General features: G+C 42.5%; 1 protein-coding gene across 2 annotated transcripts; it reads left to right on the forward strand.

Moving 5' to 3' along the window:
* Window positions 1–261: 261 nt before the first annotated feature.
* Window positions 262–16,598, forward strand: LOC118388664 (tumor necrosis factor alpha-induced protein 8-like protein 1). Of its 2 annotated transcripts, none has more exons than XM_035778007.2 (3): window positions 262–614; window positions 13,690–13,969; window positions 14,374–16,598. In XM_035778007.2, exons 2-3 carry the CDS (start codon window positions 13,698–13,700, stop codon window positions 14,660–14,662), a joined length of 561 nt encoding a protein of 186 aa, XP_035633900.1. In that variant the 5' UTR covers window positions 262–614; window positions 13,690–13,697; the 3' UTR covers window positions 14,663–16,598. The 2 variants fall into 2 exon arrangements, with proteins under 2 accessions (XP_035633900.1, XP_035633908.1); XM_035778015.2 differs by having other exon boundaries at window positions 266–340.
* The last annotated feature ends 1,532 nt before the right edge of the window (window positions 16,599–18,130 follow it).

Raw genomic sequence — 18,130 nt, forward strand, 5'->3', positions numbered from 1 at the left:
CAATATTTTCCTTTAATGAGGTCAAATATTAATCTTCATGAGTTGTGATTAAATAATTGTGTAGTCCACTGGACTTTTTGTTTATAACATTAACCAACTCCCCATAGTTCCTGCTCATTGTTCCCTTAATGCTATTTTATGGGAAACTCTCAACCTTGGATTTCAGAGAAAGATGAGGATAATTACTGGAAACCGAATGGGGAGGGGGATACGGAATGTTGACTCTATAAATGGCTTTTCCCACAGTATGACTGGTTTGGTCAATCTTACTAGGCTCTTCCATTGGTCCATAATACCATCAATCTTGAACTTTCGAAGTCCTTCACGTTTGAAACTTTTTGTGAGTAGGAGTCGGGTTACAACAGGGAGAGAAGAAAACACTCAATTATTTACACAATAGCACCTAATACAACATACATTTACATTAAGTCGACTGAGAAGAGCCTTTTTCTCGAGGCAAGACGAAGGTCCGATTCATGGAGCTGTACATGGATTTGCTATGGATTGCCATGATGAAGACTCGAGATTAATCCGAGATTAAATTGTCAAATTGTAGCAGTGTACTCCGCGGTGTTTTGACTCACGCCCCGCATCCGGTTTGATTTGAAGGAAAGGTAAATTAATGGTATTTTACTGAATGATAAAGATTTAAGTCTTTGAGAAACACGTAGTATTGTTTGCTATCTAGTCCTTTGAAACTATACAATGGAGGGGTGGGGGAGGTGGAATAATTGGGTCAAGGAAGGGGTTCCCAGTTTGCCCACAACCTGAATAGGGGTGTAATATCATTAGATTTTCAATTATTAATATACGACATTGTAGAATATATAGATTTAAAATTCGATTTGTATTTCCGATATTGTATAATATATAGATTTAGAATTCGATTTTTATTTCCTTTGTTTGATTAATATTAATATACAGTATGAGTTTTGAAAGACAGCTTTACAATATGAAATTAACTTTAAAAATATATATATTTTAACAATCGTGATGAATGGTGTAGTTTAGTGTTTGTCATATTTCTTTATTGAATTTTCAAACATAGTAAGCCTATATAAACATAATTCAACTCCCATAGTTTTGAGGTAAACTATGCTGAATTGACATGCTCCAAATATTCTTTCCTGCACAAGCCATTCATTCTCTTTGAAGTATGTCTATGAATGCCCTCTCTGTATCTTCTGGCAGGTAGTACAATTTATCATACAGCACTAACTATGTTCATCTGACTAGTAAAAGGAGAATATTAACCTTTGAGTGAATTGTGGCCTTGAATGAGTTGCCTTTTGCAGCTTTAACCAGAAATGATTTATTGTTGCTAGCTACCCCACTGTGTATGTACTGTATGTACGTTGCTACCCTTGCTGGCTATGGCTGACAACCAAGTAGGTCAGTTACTGTTAGTTTGGTTGCTCAGCTAACTGAGAACTGAGGTCTACTTTGGTCATGTCCTCAGCTTAATTTCCTTAACATGACTTGATGTTGAACCTGTTTGTCATGATTTCTGCCATTCAAGCGCTGCTGGAAATGTGTGATTATTCCTGTGGCGATGGAACTCATTGACAAGAGCAGCACAGAGACGTTTCACCTGATTACAAGACTGCAAAGTTGAGTTGGCCGTGCAGCTTCAGCTGTTACCTAGGAAACTTAAAACAATAGGTCCACATTCCCTTGGAAGGGCAGTGAATCCTCCCTTATCCTACCTAGAAAGTAGACCATATATGACAGACTAGAGACAAATTACATAGATTTGGGACATTGTTTCTCTTTAATTTTTTAATTGTGTTGATTTGTCAGGGTGCAAAGAGCTGCGCACCCTGTTCCTCAGCCCTGTTCCTGGTTCACCTGTGGCATCACGGCAAACTTCTTACCCTGGTCTATTTTTAAAAAATTGGTTGTATCAATTATTAATCTGTGATACATTTTATGAAGCCACATTCATTATTAAACAGCAGCAGGCTCTTTTAGATCTGAGAAGACAATAAAAAAAGGATGGTTTGTGAGTGAAGGCACCGTCTCCCTATTAGGCACCGTGCACAAACCCTGACACAGTGTGGGAGGATGAGAGAGCGACGGCACACGCGCACACACTCGCAAAGCTATTTCACTGTACTTGTGCATGTGACATTAAAATTTAAAAAGTATTAAGACCCTTTGCTGTGAGACTCGAAATTGAGCTCAGTTGCATCCTGTCTCCATTGATAATCCTTGAGATGTTTCTAAAACTTGATTGGAGTCTGCCTGTGGTAAATTAATTAAATTGATTGGACACGATTTGGAAAGGCTGACAGTGTATGTCAGAGCAAAAACCAAGCCATGAAGTTAAAGGATTTGTCCATAGAGCTCCGAGACAGGATTGTGTCGAGGCACAGATCTGGGGAAGGGAACCAAAAAATGTCTGCAGCATTGAAGGTCCCCAAGAACACAGTGGCCTCCATCAATCTTAAATGGAAGCAGTTTGGAACCAACAAGACTCTTCCTAGAGCTAGCTGCCCGGCCAAACTGAGCAATTGGGGGAGAAGGGCCTTGGTCAGGGAGGTGACCAAGAACCCGATGGTCACTCTGACAAAGCTCCAGAGTTCCTCTGTGGAGATGGTTGTCCTTCTGGAAAGTTCTCCCATCTCTGCAGCACTCCACCAATCAGGCCTTTATGGTAGAGTGGCTAAATGGAAGTCACTCCTCAGTAAAAGGCACATGACAGCCCCCTTGGAGTTTGCCAAATGGCACCTAAAGATTCACAGACCATGAGAAACAAGATTCTCTGGTGTGATGAAAGCAAGATTGAACTCTTTGGCCTGAATGCCAAGCTTCACGTCTGGAGGAAACTAGGCACCGCTTATCTCCTGGCCAATTGAACCAGATCGAACATCTCTGGAGAGACCTGGAAATAACTGTGCAGCGACGCTCCCTGTCCAACCTGACAGAGCTTAAGAGGATCTGCAGAGAAGAATGGGAGAAACTCCTCATATACAGGTGTGCCAAGCTTGTAGCGTCATACCCAAGAAACATGAGACTGTAATCGCTGCCAAAGGTGCTTCAACAAAGTACTGAGGGTCTGAATACTTATGTAAATGTGATATTTCAGTTCTTTATTTAGAATACATTTACAAAAAATTCTAAACCTGTTTTTGCTTTGTCATTATGGGGTATTGTGTAGAGATTGATGAGGGGCAAAAATACAATTTAATACATTTTAGAATAAGGCTGTAACGAAAGGTGAAGAGGTCTGAATACTTTCCGAACGCACCATATATACAATTTCCAGTGAGTGCTCTCTGCTACTTTTACAATTTGATACATTTTATGAGCACCACCAACACAGTAAATGGGGAAAATGGCTTCAAAGTGAACTCCCTTTGCTGGTTATTTGAAGGGCTTTGATTTGTGTAATCACCAATAATGTCAATTTGTATGTACAAAAATAGATAATTTCTTCAAAAGTAGCAGAGAGCTCAACCTGGAAATTTGATGTGTTTGAAGAGTACATTGTCCATAAAATGTCTAAAAAATAAGCTCAATCACAAAGGGTACTTTTTAAATATTTATATTTGTTGAATAAATGAATGTACAATTATTTTTTTTCAGAATATAGCCATACTCTATATTTTAGAGGGCACTATAAAGACACCAAGATGTTATCTGTACGATTCACAGATCGTAAGGTCTTACATGTAGACATTCGAGTCCGAAAATTATGGTTTGCCAATCTTATACATTTTTTATTTTAGAAAAAGGCTCAGTGCCACTATCCTCGCATGGTGAGGTATTGAAAACAAGGGTGTATCTTTTTGAGGAAGAAAAACATCTTACTTGTTAAACATTTCTTTCTCTGAGCAGTTGTATTAGTTTAAAATAATACAATTCCCCAATTGTTTTGAGCATAGAATATGGCTTAGTATTTTAATTATTTGATATATTCATTTCTGCTCCACTTTTTAGACCCCACTCACTGTAGGTCTAAAAAAAGGTCTAAAATGGCCACTTTCATGATTTTGTAATACAAATGTTAAGCATCCTTCCTCCCACTGTTCTGGCAATTCTCACATAAATTCAATCAGAGAGAGCCCAACAAAAATTTGGGCCGTGCCGGCGTGGAATCGCTCTTGTGCATTGTCTCTTATTGTAGATAAGAGGAATATCATACATTTCTGTAAATCTAAGTTCCTGAGACACATTACAGTACTGAAAAAGTCTATGGGGATTTCCCCCTCCCCCATTTCCCTTATTTTGAATTAATGTTATGTATGTAGGCTAAAACATATTATTCACTGCAGAATAATATAAACCCTTGTTTGAAGTAATGTAGATACAATATGTCCAGACCTGCTGAGTTATTCCACCTGGATTTTCTTTAAAGTAGTTTCATGGAAACTTCTACACAGGTTTTCTGCCAGCCAATCTAGTTTTGAGTTGGGGGTAGCAGCCTTGAGAATGGGTGGGGATTAGTATAATTTGTCCTGTGGTTTAGGAGGGGGGTGGAGCCTGAGGCTGAGTGGGCTGGACAGGGAGCTCAGGGTGTATCCAATCACTGGGGCTCTCTCATCTGACAATCATACTAGCCTGACTGACAGGCAGTGAGGTGTATTCATGGCTGCCAGGCTTCCCCCCCCAAAAAGTATAAATTATTTTTATTTTATTTATTTTTTGTCATTGTGTTTTATTATTTTCTTTCAATTCGCAAGAGGCTAAATGTATCTCACAGGAGAAAGCATTCGAGCGAGCGAAATAGCGCCCCCTCTGTCTCCGTGTAGGCCATATATCTGATGCTGTCTGATCCAAATGAGTATGACTTTGTTGCCGCCCGTACCATTGAAGGCAAAGGAAGCCAGCGAGCATAGAATTGAGCCAAGCAGCGTTGAGCTAAACTGCACAAGCTCAACTGTGAGTGGTCTTGGTGCACCCAAAAAAGTGTCAAGGGAAGCCAGCTAAAATGGACCTTTTCCTCAATAAGCATGAATGGAGATAGTGATTTGGACTTGTGGTTTTACTTAATTCTCTGTGCTGGCCAATGACTATAATGGATATTCTGATCCAACTATTAATTCATACATTGTTGTGCTCCTAGCCTGAAAGGAGGGAAGTTCAGTAGCTAGATGTAGAAGGCTAATGTTAACTAGTTAATGTTGCCTATGAATGGAAGTTTGTCTAGCGAGCAAGCATCTTAGCCTGGTAGCCTAGAATAACAAAATCTAAAAGTGTGTACTGTATGACAGAGTGATAGACTGTTTCCTCAACATGAAAGAGAGGATGACATTGGTGTTTCTCTACAAGTAGGGTGAGTAAACATGTTTTTCTTCTTGCATGAACACACACACACACACACACACACACACACACACACACAGAAATCAGAACCATGGACAGCCACATATTTAGCTTACGTTGATTGGACTAAATCGTTTTTGGTATCTTTTAGTTGTCACTGTAGTAGACTAAGCAGAGATTATGTTGAAATGGTGCTGGAATAGTGGAGGCAGGTACTGTTTTCTTTGTGACTTGCGGTAACTCTGTGGTTCTAAATCAATAGTTGTTTAGTGTTCGGAAACATTATCTTGCTTGACCTTGCTGTAGGTCATGTAACTGTCTGTTACTGTACATGCAATATGCTTTGTGGACTTCACTGGACAGGGGTTGATATCTGGTTTTGTGATAAAACAAAGCTGTGGTTGAATTTATTCTGCCACTGTGTCTTATTGTCTCTGCTTTAGGCCTATATATCACAGTGGCAAGGAATATGAATGAACAGGTTATAGAGCAAACAACACAATTATCACACAGGTTGTAATACGTCTTCCCCGGTGATTTATTTTTTTCCCCCACGCACCGCTACTTTAGACTGGTTGACCAGTAAGTAGACAGACGTTCAGAGCTTGGGCCACATGCTTGGCCCTCCAATCGCCACAGACCCTCTCTGAGCCTCTCACCACACTCAGCATGGAGCCTGTGGAGAACACTTTTCACCTGCAGAAGGGTGAGTGTTTCTGGGCACGCTGCCTGGCCGGATCCCCGGCTGCCAAAGAGGCCCGGGGTAGTGTTTCATTTCTGAGTTATGTGTGCCTCTTTAGCCTACATGTTTGCCTGCCTGTTCTGTTCTGCTTTGACTAAGGTCTTGGTTGTTGTTTTTTAAACTGGTTTAAGCGCTCTCTGGATAAACTGTAAATCCAATTGATTAGTCAGCATCATTTGGTCTCTCATTCCAGAGTGCCTACCCAGCTCCCACAAACAAGTATTAATTGCACTGTTATTGGTGGTGTATATTTTGCCTGAACACACAGTAATGTTGTCGCTGTCATGTCTTGTTCTGTTTTGAATCCATTAAAGCATTGCCTGTATAAATAGTGCTGAGATGGGAGTCAAGCTTGGCCAAGCTTTCTCTGTCTGGGCCCGGTTCACACAACAGCTTATATTTGGCCATAACTCACACTGCACAGTTCCAAGACAGGAATACTTGATAGAAAATCGTTTCATCATTCTAAACACTTGTCCCAAGAGGATCCTTTCATGAAGCCTTCCAACTCATGAAAAAGCGAGACATCAAGAGAGAGAGGATCTCCTTGCATTTCTGATTGCCAGTTCTGGGAAGAATTTGTGGTCATTCTTTTTGCTTTGAGTAAAACTTCAGATGCTCCTGAGTATCCATTACATCTGAAGTTAAGTGTTTGGAATGACTGCGGTGGAAGACAAATACAGGCTTTTTTTTTTTTTTTTTAAATATATAAAAAAAATATATATACCTACTTCATTAAGGTATTAGTCATCAGCCACTGACTACATGACCGTTCTTCTCTCTCTGACGGGAGAGACATTTAATGAGCCACCTGAAAATCACTATCCAGGCTCTGAAAGGTGTCTTTTTTTAATAAAACTGAATGTTTTTTCATCATTCCAGCAGGGAACTTTAGATTTTCTTTGTGTGTCTTGAGATGTACAGTCACTAACCTCAAAGCATCAGTTCAGATTCTCATTGACACATTGTGATTGAATGTGGTAGGCAAAGTGGTGGTTTTTACATCCATTGATAGTGGGGCAGAGTGTCCCTCTCTCTGACAAGTGTTGCAGGGAGAGCTTGTCGGTTTTGTAACATGGGTACTCCCTTGGAAGAAAAAGCCTCCCGTTGACACTCTCAAAGGAGACCGAATGTTATTCTTGTAAAGATGGAGAAGTCACATAGCAGGCACATTTCATTCTGCTGTCAGTCAGCTGCTATACAGTATTATAAACTGGGTGGTTTGAGCCCTGAATGCTGATTGGCTGACAGCCGTGGTATATCAGACCGTTTACCACGGGTATGCCAAAACATTTATTTTTACTGCTCTATTACGTTGGTAATCGGTTTATAGTAGCAATAAGGTACCTATAAGGGTTTGTGGTATCTGGCCAATATACTACGGTTAAGGGTTGTGTCCAGGCACTCTTTTTATTTAACCTTTAACCTTTAAGAACAAATTCTTATTTTCACTGACTGCCTAGGAACAGTGGGTTAACTGCCTGTTCAGGGGCAGAACGACAGATGTACCCTGTACCTTATCAGCTCGGGGGTTTGAACTCGCAACCTTCCGGTTAATAGTCCAACGCTCTAACCACTAGGCTACCCTGCCGCCCCAACCCTCTGCATTGCGTTGTGCATAATAACAGCCCTTAGCCGTGCTATATTGGCCAAATACCACACCCCCTCAGGCCTTATTGCTTAAATAACACATTGCAAATATTGCTGTTCATGAATATGAGCACTCGGATTAGTATCCGATCACATTTTAGGATTTGAATACATGTTTGACATTGTTTTCATCTTGGAGGGAGGAAAGATTGCTTGGATACTGACCTATATTAGAGGTGATACTAATGTAGCATGTAATGTTTCTCTTTAACGGGCATAAATACTGACGTGTGGCATGCTAGAGAGAGGCACAGGTCTAGGCTCCGCTTACCTTCCATAACTTACAACTCTAAAGTCAGAGTCTCATTTTATGGTTATATCTCAAATCAAATATTTATATAGCCCTTCGTACATCAGCTGATATCTCAAAGTGCTGTACAGAAACCCAGCCTAAAACCCCCAAACAGCAAGCAATGCAGGTGTAGAAGTACGGTGGCTAGGAAAAACTCCCTAGAAAGGCCTAAACCTAGGAAGAAACCTAGAGAGGAACCAGGCTATGAGGGGTGGCCAGTCCTCTTCTGGCTGTGCCGGGTGGAGATTATAACAGAACATGGCCAAGATGTTCAAATGTTCATAAATGAGCAGCATAGTCAAATAATAATAATCACAGTAGTTGTCTAGGGTGCAACAAGTCAGCACCTCAGGAGTAAATGTTAGTTGGCTTTTCATAGCTAATCATTAAGAGTATCTCTACCGCTCCTGCTGTCTCTAGAGAGTTGAAAACAGCAGGTCTGGGACAGGTAGCACGTCTGGTGAACAGGTCAGGGTTCCATAGCCGCAGGCAGAACAGTTGAAACTGGAGCAGCAGCACGGCCAGGAGTCATCATGCCAGGTAGTCCTGTGGCATGGTCCTAGGGCTCATGTTCTCCGAGAGAGAGAAAGAAAGAGAGAATTAGAGAGAGCTTACTTAAATTCACACAGGACACCGGATAAGACAGGAGAAATAATCCAGATATAACATTTACATTTACATTTAAATTTAAGTCATTTAGCAGACGCTCTTATCCAGAGCGACTTACAAATTGGTGCATTCACCTTATGACATCCAGTGGAACAGCCACTTTACAATAGTGCATCTAAATCTTTTAAGGGGGGGGGTGAGAAGGATTACTTTATCCTATCCTAGGTATTCCTTAAAGAGGTGGGGTTTCAGGTGTCTCCGGAAGGTGGTGATTGACTCCGCTGTCCTGGCGTCGTGAGGGAGTGTGTTCCACCATTGGGGAGCCAGAGCAGCGAACAGTTTTGACTGGGCTGAGCGGGAACTGTACTTCCTCAGTGGTAGGGAGGCGAGCAGGCCAGAGGTGGATGAACGCAGTGCCCTTGTTTGGGTGTAGGGCCTGATCAGAGCCTGGAGGTACTGAGGTGCCGTTCCCCTCACAGCTCCGTAGGCAAGCACCATGGTCTTGTAGCGGATGCGAGCTTCAACTGGAAGCCAGTGGAGAGAGCGGAGGAGCGGGGTGACGTGAGAGAACTTTGGAAGGTTGAACACCAGACGGGCTGCGGCGTTCTGGATGAGTTGTAGGGGTTTAATGGCACAGGCAGGAGCCCAGCCAACAGCGAGTTGCAGTAATCCAGACGGGAGATGACAAGTGCCTGGATTAGGACCTGCGCCGCTTCCTGTGTGAGGCAGGGTCGTACTCTGCGGATGTTGTAGAGCATGAACCTACAGGAACGGGCCACCGCCTTGATGTTTGTTGAGAACGACAGGGTGTTGTCCAGGATCACGCCAAGGTTCTTAGCGCTCTGGGAGGAGGACACAATGGAGTTGTCAACCGTGATGGCGAGATCATGGAACGGGCAGTCCTTCCCCGGGAGGAAGAGCAGCTCCGTCTTGCCGAGGTTCAGCTTGAGGTGGTGATCCGTCATCCACACTGATATGTCTGCCAGACATGCAGAGATGCGATTCGCCACCTGGTCATCAGAAGGGGGAAAGGAGAAGATTAATTGTGTGTCGTCTGCATAGCAATGATAGGAGAGACCATGTGAGGTTATGACAGAGCCAAGTGACTTGGTGTATAGCGAGAATAGGAGAGGGCCTAGAACAGAGCCCTGGGGGACATCAGTGGTGAGAGCGCGTGGTGAGGAGACAGATTCTCGCCACGCCACCTGGTAGGAGCGACCTGTCAGGTAGGACGCAATCCAAGCGTGGGCCGCGCCGGAGATGCCCAACTCGGAGAGGGTGGAGAGGAGGATCTGATGGTTCACAGTATCGAAGGCAGCCGATAGGTCTAGAAGGATGAGAGCAGAGGAGAGAGAGTTAGCTTTAGCAGTGCGGAGCGCCTCCGTGATACAGAGAAGAGCAGTCTCAGTTGAATGACTATAACAATAATGATATAACAGACTGACCCTAGCCCCCTGACACACAAACTACTGCAGCATAAATACTGGAGGCTGAGACGGGAGGGGTCAGGAGCCACTGTGGCCCCATCCGATGATACCCCCGGACAGGGCCAAACAGGCAGGATATAACCCCACCCACTTTGACAAAGCACAGCCCCCACACCACTAGAGTGATATCTTCAACCACGAACTTACCATCCTGAGACAAGGCCGAGTATAGCCCACAAAGATCTCCACCACGGCACAACCCAAGCGGGGGCGCCAACCCAGGGTTCACCTCATCCTACTTCATTAGGGGCTGAGGCAGGCTGAACCTGAACCCGTTGTTCCTGTTGTTGCGGCACTGCTGCTGTAATGTCTGGGGCCCGGGCTCATCTGGCCGAGGAAATGCAGAAGATTTGATAGCCTGTGGCCTCCTGACCCATTGTTTATGAGCTGCCACGATGTTCCTTTGAGTCATTGTCATTTGGCAGGTAACACACACACACACACACACACACACACACACACACACACACACACACAGAGAGCTCGGAGCTAGTCTCTTCACAAATACGCATACATTATAGCAGGTAGCCTAGCCGGTAGCAGCAGGTAGCCTAGCGGTTAAGAGCGTTGGGCCGGTAACTGAAAGGTTGCTGGTTCGAATCCCTGAGGTGGCAAGGTAAGAAAAAAACATGCTGTTCTGCCCACAACAGCAACTACTCCCCGGGTGCCGATGACGTTGATTAAGGCAGCCCACTGCACCTCACTGATTCAGAGGGGTTTGGTTAAATGCAGAAGAAACATTTTGGTTGAATGCATTCAGTTGTTCCCTTTGCAATCCTCACACACAACTATTTTGTGTTCTAAGTGTGTATTCAGCCAGTAGTAAGAGAGAGCCCTATCATTGGCTGCTTTGCAGAACTTCAAATCCAGCTGTATGTATATTGCACATTTCAGACATGGATGCAACACAATGCACTTCACAGAATATATATATATTTTTTTAATAATAAATGTTTTACTACACAACAAACATACAAGGATAAAAAACAAAAGAATAACAATAAAAACGGAGAATAGAAAAGCACCCTGAGAAAAGCAAAGCTAAAACGTTGTTATAGCATCTCTTTTAAATATGTCCAAAGTTTCGGCCCCCCTCAGATTCTCTGGCAGGCTATTCCAGAGGCATAATAATTAAAGGCTTCCTCTCCTTGCCTCTTGGTCCTAGGCTTTGGGATAGTTCAAAGGCCAGTGCCAGAGGACCTGAGGGACCTACTGGGTACATAACTTAAAAGCATGTCTGACATGTATTGGGGTGCACAATCGTGGATTGATTTAAAAACCAATCGAAGAATCTTAAAATTCAGCCAGTGCAGAGCTTTTAAAACCGGTGTATTGTGTGCTCTCCATCAGGTCTTGGTCAGTACCTGCGCTGCAGCATTCTCTATGTTTTTCAGTTGACCAATAGCTTTCTTGAGTAGATCAGACAGTTGAGCATTACAGTAGTCAAGCCTGCTTGTAATAAAAGCATGGATATGTGTTCCTCTGTGTACCAGCCTGAGAGAGAAACGGCCACACCGTATCAATGTTCCTCAGGTGGTAAAAGCTATTTTGGTCACATTCCTAATGTGTGAATCGAAATTGAGTTCAGAATCTAAAATGACACCTAGGTTTTTTTAAAACCTGTGTTTTATCTTTTTTGCCAAATAATTAAAATGTTCGGCCAGATTCTCTCTATGTGCTTTGGCTCCAACAATAAGTACCACTGTCATGTCTTGACTTAGCTGGAGGAAGTAGTGAGCCATCCAATTATTTAAATCACTAATACGGTCAAATAATTTATCTGATTGTCATTATTGTATCATGTCACTGGTATCTCTGTGATTAGCCTAGCTTTTGTAGGGAGGGACTGGTTGTTCATGTCCCATGACATCATAGTTATCGGAATGGATGCTAGTAGTGCACACCCATAGCAAGACTCTTCAATGACTCTTCATCCAGATGAGAAAAGGAAATAATCAGTTGTGAACATTTGCATAAAACAGTTGTTCATTGTCTGTCTGTTTCCTTTGTTTCCTCTTCTTTTTTAAAAATTATTTTGGATCATCTGCTGGTGCCAAAAATGCAAAAGGCAAAGATGCTTCCTTGTCATGTTTCCTTGTCATGTCAAGATATCTTGTCATGAATGCATCCCAGATAAACATCTGTTATTTCCTCTAAGTATGTAATTCAAAGTGAAGAAAATCCACCCTCGCGTTTCAGTATGTCTCCATTAACTTGCCCAGTGATTTTTTTATTTTTTTTGTAGACATTTAAAAAGTTGGCATTGAAAATAGATGTGACAATTGCCTACGTTTCCTTTTAACTATCTTGTGTCGATTAAAAAACAGCTGGACATGATGTCACACCGAAAATAAAAAAAAGATACACCTTTTCTCTAAAAATCTACAGTGTAGAATAAAAATTAAGTGGTTGAAGTGTTTCATTACCAATTTAAGCAAATTGCGCAATAATAAATTGTCGACAGTGTGTATGCCCTCCCACCTATCTGTTTCATGTCGCAGTTAGCCTGTATGCCCTCCCACCTATCTGTTTCATGTCTCAGGTAGCCTGTATGCCCTCCCACCTATCTGTTTCATGTCTCAGGTAGCCTGTATGCCCTCCCACCTATCTGTTTCATGTCTCAGTTAGCCTGTATGCCATCCCACCTATCTGTTTAATGTCTCAGGTAGCCTGTATGCCATCCCACCTATCTGTTTAATGTCTCAGGTAGCCTGTATGCCCTCCCACCTATCTGTTTCATGTCTCAGGTAGCCTGTATGCCCTCCCACCTATCTGTTTCATGTCTCAGGTAGCCTGTATGCCATCCCACCTATCTGTTTCATGTCTCAGGTAGCCTGTATGCCCTCCCACCTATCTGTTTCATGTCTCAGGTAGCCTGTATGCCCTCCCACCTATCTGTTTCATGTCTCAGGTAGCCTGTATGCCCTCCCACCTATCTGTTTCATGTCTCAGGTAGCCTGTATGCCATCCCACCTATCTGTTTCATGTCTCAGGTAGCCTGTATGCCCTCCCACCTATCTGTTTCATGTCTCAGGTAGCCTGTATGCCCTCCCACCTATCTGTTTCATGTCTCAGGTAACCTGCGAAAGCCAGCATGGATAGAATGCAATAATGGAATAATATTTGCCATATTCGAATAATTATCATGTGCCAACGTATCGCCGCGGTCCGTGACATGGTCATACTCCTGTAGATCTGAAATAATTGGATGGTGAAGCTTGCCAGCCAACCATAAAAGTAAGGCGAATCAATTCAGGCATTCTTGAAAGTCGGGACCAGCCTTGTCCTGCAAAAAAAACATAATTGTTATAGTGGAAAAAAACAGATTTAGGCATTTAGAATTAAATATGGGAGTGGAGCTTTTCTAGTTACGCGATGACACCATGTGCCCCCGCGTACCTTCAAAATTATTCGCCAATTATTATATATGACAGTTTCCATCATTATTTTCGCAATAAAGAATGTTTGACAAGAAGAATCCACCGCAGTCGAACAGATAAAAATGTCGATCTTTGGAAAATGTCTCCATTACACATGTCGCAAAGACTTGTTTTTTTTGCGACATTGCTTTGGCCGAATAAACCTGGGTAACCTAGTGAGTGTCCATCTGTATGACCTCCTCTCTCTCACTCTCTCTCCAGACGTCATCATGGACTCCTTCAGTACTAAGAGCCTGGCCCTTCAGGCCCAGAAGAAGCTGATGAGCAAGATGGCCACCAAGAGCGTGGCCAACCTGTTCATTGATGACACCAGCAGCGAGGTGCTGGATGAGCTCTACCGAGTCACCAAGGAGTACACGCGCAACCGCAAGGAGGCCCAGAAGATCATCAAGAACCTCATCAAGATGGTGGTGAAGCTGGGTGTCCTCTACCGCAACAACCAATTCAGCGGGGAGGAACTGGTGCTGGTCGAGGGCTTCAGGTTGATTTATGATTGATGTATTTAGTAATTATGGCTGTAGATAAACTCTCAAACTGTTGCATAATTTCAGCCAGTGATTTTGAAAGTGGTGCTCATGAGGCGAAAGGGGTCCCTGTTTTTGTTTTGTGTACTACGTCATCCAGTTGTGTACTATGTTACACATTTGTTATGCTTAAGATCCTGGAGTGCATCTTTTAATAGAAGTATAATAGTCTTTGATTAGAGTTGCCAACCCTGGTTGTTGAGGGCTGTAATTTGCACAGGTTTTTATTCCAGCCCTAATGAAAACAATTGTGTTGGGTTGAGAGAAAAAAAAGTGGCCCTCTGAGAAATGGGATGTCCTTTGCCATCTACTGTACCTAAGCCATCATGCATAACAACAATGGCCACCGTCTCCTTTCCAGGAAGAAGGTCCACACACTGGCCATGACAGCTGTCAGCTTCCACCAGATCGAGTTCACATTCGACCGGCGTGTGATGAGCGCCATCCTGAATGAGTGCCGTGAGCTGCTCCACCAGGCAATCAACCGCCACCTAACAGCCAAGAGCCACTCGCGGGTCAACCACGTGTTCAACCAATTCGCAGACTGTGACTTCCTGGCAGCTCTCTACGGCCCCTCTGAGGTGTACCGCAACCACCTGCAGAGGATTTGCGATGGTGTCAATAAGATGCTGGACGAGGGCAACCTTTAACCCCCCACCCACCCCCCACAGGACCTTTTGACCCCTTCCCTTTGACCTTTCACCACATGGTTGCCGCCTTGGCTTTTTCTATTTGATTTTATAGACCAACATTATGCATAGTGGACATTTGACATTTTGCCCCTCCGACATTACTGTACAACACTGAAGGATGATCCAGGCTAGTTAGTCCAAAGTTTCTTCTACGCCTCTTTATTTAAAGGAACAACATGGACCTCTTCAGTGAATGTATATTTCACCAATGCCTTGGAACTGTCTTTTTTTTCTCCAATGGCTGTCTGTCCCCTGGAAGGTCTCCCAACCACAGCCTGAAGATCATATGTACGAGTAGTCAATAGAATGGGCTGAAATGCTTTTAGAGTGAAGAGGACAATGGTAGATGTTAACCTACTTCAGGACAACCATAAGGGACTCTGTTGTTAGACAGGAGTGCCACTTGAGGTTAAAACGGCACTAATTGTTTTGCAATAATTCACGTAACAGACCAATAATCCAGTTTCAGCATTTACGCTCCATATCCTAAGTCTACACTTTGTCTGGATCAAAATACCTTTTGCCTGCTTTGGCCCTAATTACCTGTTTTTATTACAATCACACCAAAGAGCGTATAATTTGGGTCATGGGGGCTATAAAAATGGAGGAGGTTGATTGTGCTGTGCAACCTAATTGTCACCGAGCTGCTGACTCGTCAACTCTTTAACTTCATCTGAGCTGAACCGAAACCCCTACCCGGCAAACACTTTGATTTCTGCGCAGCCGAGACCGACTCCATATACAGTCATGTTAATGGGAAAGGGAAGTAGGTTGCCTTTGTTGGTGAGGCCCAGGCTGTTTCGTCACGTAACATAGTATTATGGATTAGAGCAGAGACTAAAACAATACCGGATAGTACCTTCCATTATTCTATGAATTATTCCCCCACTCCAGGCCAATAATAGCCTACCTACAGCTAATCCATTCCAACACCCCAGCCTCCATTTAATGGGATTGAGATCACATCTTTGCTTGGTGCACGTCCTATTTGGGAGTGAAGTTGTTTTTTAATGAACCATTTAGATTGTTGTTTAGTTTGTTATATAGTACTACCCTGCACATAATGGCTGTTATTTTCTTTTCTAGGCCAATCTGTGTGGTTTTTTTTGTATGGCTGAGCCTGTCTAGGAGACTGCACTGTGGCCTCATTTAGTATTCTCAGTGACAGTGTATACCTGTGAGGAGCTGCAGCAGAGAGTTGGAATGAGCGCTGTGTTCTCCAGGATCTGCTGTCTCTCTCTCGCTCTCTTCTCTGTCACAGAAACCTCTCTGGTCTGTACTGTAGCAATTCTGCCAAAGAGAGGAAAGGGAGAGATGAGCCATCTCTGCAATCGCGATAAGTACCTTTCCAAAGGAACATTAGGGTAATCGGTATGCACTTGATGAAGATTGTTTAAAAAAATATATATATATATTGTTTTGTTATTCCCTCCCATTTTATTTGAAGATGTGGTCTCCATTTGACTTCGTCCTCCTACATCTGGGGGAGTTGTATTAAGTGAACGCTCGCAGGACTAGAAAATTGAAGTCCCAGAATAGTTGAGATGGCTTAGTTCTTAAATGTCAAAGATGCCGTTCTTTCCAATCACAACAGTTCTCAGGTTTAAGTCTCAGAGCTTGTGCTCATGACACACTTACTAGCGTTGGACCCAATGTTGGAGGATTAAATACAGACCAATTTCTGCTTCATGCATTTTACATTAGCTCACAAAAGATACATTATTTGAAGTAATGTTGTATTTCTACCAATGGAAAGTGAAATATTTTCTGTATTATTTGTTATATGATGTTGTACATGTATTTGTTTTAGTGTGCCTTCTCGATACTAGACATGACGAATATACATGATTACTCCTATTTTTAAATAAATTGTTTGACTTTTCTTGATAAAGCACCACTTATTTTCCATTGTAATGCTGTTTCAGAAGCTAGATCAGAACATAATCTGTGTGCGTCTGGCCCGGTCAGGACATTGTTAGCCATGTTCCCAAACTAAACACAGGCCTTCCTATCTGACAAACCATTTTTGTTTTGGGTCCTTTTTCCCCTCTAAATTAGTTTCCTAACGGACGTACCCAGGTCAAAGGTAAAGCTGGAGGCCAATGGAGCGGAAATTAAGCTTTCCCCTTAGCAGTGATATGGCTACAGTAATTCTACATTGGTCAGGATTCAGGAAATATATTTTCTATCAGCTTGTGAATGGGAAGAGCTTCTATCATCTAGCTCCAATGCCAGGTGTGTGAAGTAATTCGTAGCTACTGGTTTTGATCATTTACGAAAGACCGTGTCAGGCTAGATTAGCCACTCAGGGCATTTTTTTTACATGTATTTGGTTCCTACTTGGAAAGGAATTATTGTAAAGACTTGAAATGGTGCTGGGAATTGTCCAATCATTTATTTAGTTTTTCTCCCCAGTGTGACTTGCTTTGAACTTTGGACCTGCCAGTCCTTGACTTGATTATCAAAGTGGATGTTAATGTGAACTTCAATACATTTTGGTATGAAGCTTCCTTCCATTAAGGCATGATTATAATTCGTACACAATGAACCAACTACAAAGGAGAACTCATGTTAAGAAGGGAGGCAGCTGAACCGTGCAGGCCTGTGAAGACCTCATTAGTCAGTCCGCTGACATTCACTTAGGCCATGTGTTAACTATACTGTATGGAATGAGTATCTACCCCAACCCTGTACCAGACACATCACAGCTTGGCATCCTAATCAACTGCATCCATAGAGATGAGTTTTAAAGGGATAGATCATTTTTGGGATATTTTCAGACCTCTAAAATGGTTGAATGGCATGAGTCCCATGCCATCCGCTGTGTAGCTCCAGTCATTTTATTGTCCTGAAAGGGTAATGCACCTGCAGTATTGTTTTATATACATGCAAATCTCAGAAAATCCTCAGCTTTTACTTGATGTATGAGGTACACGGCACTACATTCCAGTTCATATGCTGAATTGTTATTGAGTTTCATACATGCTTGAGTTTCTTTTCTATGTACAGTTGAAGTTGGAAATTTACATGCACCTTAGCCAAATACTTTTAAACTCAGTTTTTCACAATTCTTTACATTTAATCCTAGTAAAAATTCCCTGTCTTAGGTCAGTTAGATCACCACTTTATTTTAAGAATGCGAAAATTCAGAATAATAGTAGAGAGAATGATTTATTTCAGCTTTTATTTATTTCATAACATTCCCAGTGGGTAAGAAGTTTACATACACTCAATTAGTATTTGGTAGCATTGCCTTTAAATTGTTTAACTTGGGTCAACTGTCAAATGTTTCAGCCTTCCACAGGCTTCCCACAATAAGTTGAGTGAATTTCGACAGAGCTGGTGTAACTGTGTTATGTTTGTAGGCCTCATTGCTCACACACACTTTTTCAATTCTGCCCACACTTTTCTATAGGATTGAGGTCA

Source organism: Oncorhynchus keta, chromosome 1 (assembly GCF_023373465.1).
Source record: "Oncorhynchus keta strain PuntledgeMale-10-30-2019 chromosome 1, Oket_V2, whole genome shotgun sequence".
Classification (NCBI taxonomy): Eukaryota; Metazoa; Chordata; class Actinopteri; order Salmoniformes; family Salmonidae; genus Oncorhynchus; species Oncorhynchus keta.